Source organism: Echinops telfairi, unplaced genomic scaffold, assembly GCF_000313985.2.
Source record: "Echinops telfairi isolate 266 unplaced genomic scaffold, ASM31398v2 ScPeMD7_5868;HRSCAF=6743_0, whole genome shotgun sequence".
In the NCBI taxonomy this organism is placed as follows: Eukaryota; Metazoa; Chordata; class Mammalia; order Afrosoricida; family Tenrecidae; genus Echinops; species Echinops telfairi.
The window spans coordinates 2,457,525-2,462,075 of record NW_022109767.1 but is presented as its reverse complement, the minus strand read 5'-3'; the positions used below and the strand labels follow the sequence as shown (position 1 = coordinate 2,462,075).

At 47.6% G+C, this 4,551-nt stretch overlaps 1 protein-coding gene across 2 annotated transcripts in view; it reads right to left on the bottom strand.

Annotated features, from left to right (window-relative positions):
* The window catches only part of RIPOR2 (RHO family interacting cell polarization regulator 2), a 310,774-nt gene that overhangs the window by 59,536 nt on the left and 246,687 nt on the right, over positions 1–4,551 (bottom strand). For both annotated transcript variants that reach the window (XM_004712480.4, XM_004712478.2), the window contains exon 7: positions 2,816–2,965. In XM_004712480.4, coding sequence (XP_004712537.2) covers positions 2,816–2,965 — 150 coding nt within the window. The remainder of the gene's footprint in view (positions 1–2,815; positions 2,966–4,551) is intronic.

The following is a 4,551-nucleotide window of genomic DNA, read 5'->3' as shown; positions in this document are numbered from 1 at the left end:
GTTTCCTTTGAATGCCCACGTATTTTATGCATTTACAAAAGCATTGTTCTGGAAGCAGGTGTGGTGGGTGTGGTGGGTGTGGGGCTTAGGTTAAGACCTCCTGCTTCAGGTCATGAGAAAAAAAATCATACGATTGAACTGTCTGTGTCCCCTGCCTTCCCCCAAACATGCGTTCTAAACCCTAACCTCTAAGCCTTGGGTTAAGGACACTTTGGGTCAGGCATTGGGCTTCTAACAACAGCAAGGTTGTTGGTTCAAACCCATTGGTTGCTCGTTGGGAGAACAATGAGGCTGTCTGCTTCCATAAAGATTTATAGTCTCAGAAGCCCTATATAGGGTGGTAGTGTAGTGGTTATGTGTTGGTCTGCTAACCACAAGGTCAGCAGTTCGAAACTACCAGGCACTCTTTGGGAAAATGAGGAGGGCTTCTACTCTTGTAAATAGTTATAGCCTCAGAAACCCAGAGGGGTAGTTCTACTCTATCCTATAGGATCACTATGAGTAGAATTGACTCGATGGTAGTGAGTTCCTTTAAGTGAGGAGTCAGCATTGATTCGATGGCAGTGGGTCTGATTTTTGTGTGTGTGTCTTAACTGTGATTATAAGAAGGTTCCCTGATTGTGGTTATGCATTGGGCTGTTGACGCAAGGTCAACAGTTTGAAACTGGTAGTGAGTTCCTTTAAGTGAGGAGTCAGCATTGATTCGATGGCAGTGGGTGTGATTTTTGTGTGTGTGTCTTAACTGTGATTATAAGAAGGTTCCCTGATTGTGGTTATGCATTGGGCTGTTGACGCAAGGTCAACAGTTTGAGACCACCAACTGCTCAGAGGGAGAAAGAAAGGCTTTCAACTCCCTTAGAGAGTTACAGTCTCAGAACCCCCCAGGGGAAGCTCCACAGTGTCCCGTAGGGTCTGTGGGCATCAGCTCCACGGCAGTGAGCATTCATTCGGCGAGCACAGTGGTGACTATAATCCCCCTTGGGACTGAAGGGGTTGTCTTTATTCCAGTGATGAGACAGGACTAGTGTAGGGTGGCCTCTGGAAATATAAAAGGAGTAGATTAAGATGCAGGCAGGAAGAACACAAAGATGGGGGGAGGAAGAGACCATGCCAAGGGATAGAAACCACAAAGACATTGACCTTCCCCCAGAGAACACACACACACACACTTTCCTCTAGAGCTGGTACCCTGGATTTGGATTTCCAACCTTCTGACCTGAGAGAAAAGACATTCCTGTTTGCTAAAGACACCTAGTTGTATCTCTGTAATCACGGCACAAGACAGCTAAGACAAGGCATGACCATGACGCGACACTCTATGGGAGAAAGAGTCCCCCCCACCCCACGGTAATCTGAGAAGCCCTCCAATCCCAGGTAGAGGCAGATGCTCAGCTCTGGGGACTGTGCTGCAGCCCCTCATGGGCGATGACTTCATTCAGGAAATGTGATCTCCCTACAAGGCTCATGGGCGGTGAGCAGCGCTGCTTTAATAATTCAGGCATTTCATCAGAGACAATGGCTTTAGGTGACCCAGGAGGAGTGAATACCCCCATGTCATAGGCCAGGGCCCCAGAGGCAGGTCCCGGGAAGGCACACTTCTGTTCACAGCAGAAACATTTACAGGACAAAGTCTTGGGACCCAGGGGGGCTGACACCCAGGCTGACACCCCGAGTAGTTATTTGAAACTCAGGGTTCATTCAACTCCCCGAAATAAATCAAGATGAGACTGGAGGCCTCGGTGGGGCAAGCGGTTTGCAACAGCTGCTAACCTAAAAGTGGCGGGTTCAAACCCATCCAGTGGCTCTGTGGAAGAAAGGCGTGAAGATCCGAGTCTATAAAGATTACATCCAAGCAGGGAGCAAGCGATTTTGTTCTGTACCACAGGGGCCACTGTGGGTGTGGGCTGACTTCACAGCAGTTAACAACATTAATATGAAACACGGAGAAGGGCTTTTACTGCCAAAATCAGAGCGCTCCCGGAAGTTTTCAACCATCACTTGTGATTCATTTGTGCAGAATGTGCAAGACAGTCTGGGGCACGAAAAAGCGTATGATTTGATCGCTGAATGCCTGTCAAGCATCTGAAATCTTGTGTTGTTGTTGTTGTCAGTTCCGCGGACTCACGTTCACCCTGTGTTCAACAGGAGGGAGCACCGGCCCCTTCTCACAAGTGTGCTTGTAGTTGCGCCCGTTGTTGCGGACGCCGTGTCAATTTATCTCATCCGAGGTCTTCCTTGTCTCTGCCCCTCCCCCCCCCCAGGGCCTCCCAACTCGGGGCGCATCTTCGGGCCGACATCCGACAGAGGCCTGCTGCGGTTGGTTCGGGATGGTTTTTCAGTGCTAGATCCCTCAGAAGTTGACCGGCAATTCCTTCTTTCTCGTCCATTCTTCGTTTGGAAGCGCTCTGCTGACACCTGTCCACCAGGGGTGCCCCTGCTGATGGGTGAAATACGGGTGGCAAAGATTCCCTCTTCACAGGGACACCCAAACAGTACGACAGTACAACGAGTGCTAAGATGGGTGGGGAAAATGGTTGTCGTTAGGTACACCATGTGAACAAGCATGGTGCTATGAGAGGGGTGTACCCCAATGCTCAGGGTTCCCCAAAGGCACAGGATCTGAAGCCCAGCACAAACCCCTCCACAGGATACAACCGAGCCTGTCACCTGAGAGTCATTAAACAAACGCCACCGATCCCCTCCAATACGCAAGGGAGGCAAACAGGAAAAGGTCTCTCTCTAATGGAAGGAAGTGCGCCTTGTTCTTGGCAGGCACCGGCAATTCTGATCAGCACCTGAACAGGTAAGCACATACCTCCGTGTACTCTTTGTAGCTCCGGTTGATCTCGCAGAGGCTCTCCCGGGCAGCTTTGCTGGCAGGGGACGTGGCAAAGGCTTGCTTCATTTTGCTGGCACCGTCCCGGAGGCGTCTTTGGATACAATAAGCTTCATAGAGCTCATCTACCTGCCAGAACCCAAACAGGAAACACCAGCGGTGTCAATACTTGTCACTTGAGAAAAGGTACCTGGGCTATTGTTAAGTGCTTAAGGCACTTGATGTTTCTGGTCCCAAAGGGGGGACCCTGGCAAAAGTGTTATACCTGTTTATTTTTTCCCTGATCTAAGTTGAATACCTTTATTTTTTACTATGATTGCCCTTCATTATCAATAACTTTGTAAATGCAATCTTTGAACATCTGCATGTAAATATCTAAGAATACGATTAAATTAGCTAAGGCAACATAATATGTAGTACATACCCTGTTTCCCTGAAAATAAGACCGTGTCTTATATTAATTTTTGCTCCCAAAGATGCGCTAGGTCTTACTTTCAGGGGATATTTTATTTTCCCCTGAAGAAGATGGTACACATTTATTGTTGATTGTTTTATTAAAAGAGACCTCACACTTCCTGTCTGCTCCAGCTGCACTGTGGCCAACAGTGAGCTGCCCGCGGCGCCCACCGCTACGGTCCAGAATCCAGAGTTACAGTAGCTTCGAGGGGGGCCTTATTTTCGGGGAGGTCTTATTTTCAGGGGGTGCCTTATATTTCAGCAAAAGGCAAAACTGTAAGTAGGTCTTATTTTCGGGGGATGTCTTACTTTCGGGGAAACGGTATTACTAATGATAAAAGACACAAAACTAGTAAACAAACAGTTCGAAGTGTGGTTCCATCATCATTTGTGTATGCTCTAAATCAGTCTGTATATAAAGACTAAACAAGCCAGGGGTCAGCAGAGAGAGGTCAGGTCTCCCGGAGGATCCCCCAGAAGCGAAACTCAAAGGGGTACAAATAGCTTCCTTCAGAACCACTGAAAAGTCTTCCTCTGAGGTGGCACCCTGAATTCAGAATCTAGACTCCTAAAGTGTGAGAAACTAGGCCATCTGTCATCAGTAGCTTAGACCTGAGCCACTCTCTAGTTCGACAAGGGCTCACTTTGACCCTTGTTGTCAAACTACCCAAAATGAGAATGAGCTTGGCGGATTCTACGAGACAAGGGTGGGGCCATGAAGACAGGGCCCTTGTCTATAGGGAGCAAGCCCTGACAAAGCATATAGCTTCACACCAAGGTGAAACTTTGTACTACACTGGGCGATCATCACTTTATTTTAAGGGGCTTTGTCACAAGGTGAGATTCACACATCCCGATTCAGCTCTGAAAGAAGGGAAAAGGGAGCTTGATGTGATTTATTGAAAGCATTTTTTGGGTGTTGTTAAAATCTTGGCTCAAAAATAAAGAGGGAAAACCTTAAAGCTTATCCAACTGAATACTTCAGAACTGAACTGTTGGGGTTGAGTTTTCCTATTTTACATCCTTTTGCCCCCGGGTTATCAGAAACACGGTGTGTTTCCAGCACATATAAATTTGTCCTCAGAAACATCTGTCAGCCCTATGAGGGGGCTTCAAAAAGCCTGCGACAAAGCCCACTGTCTTTTGTTTTCCAAAAGCATTCCACTGGGAGCTAATACAGAGATCATCTCATCACATAGTTCTCCATTTCTTTTAACTCAGTTTTTGGGTGAGCTTTGGGGAAGTCCCGGCATATACTT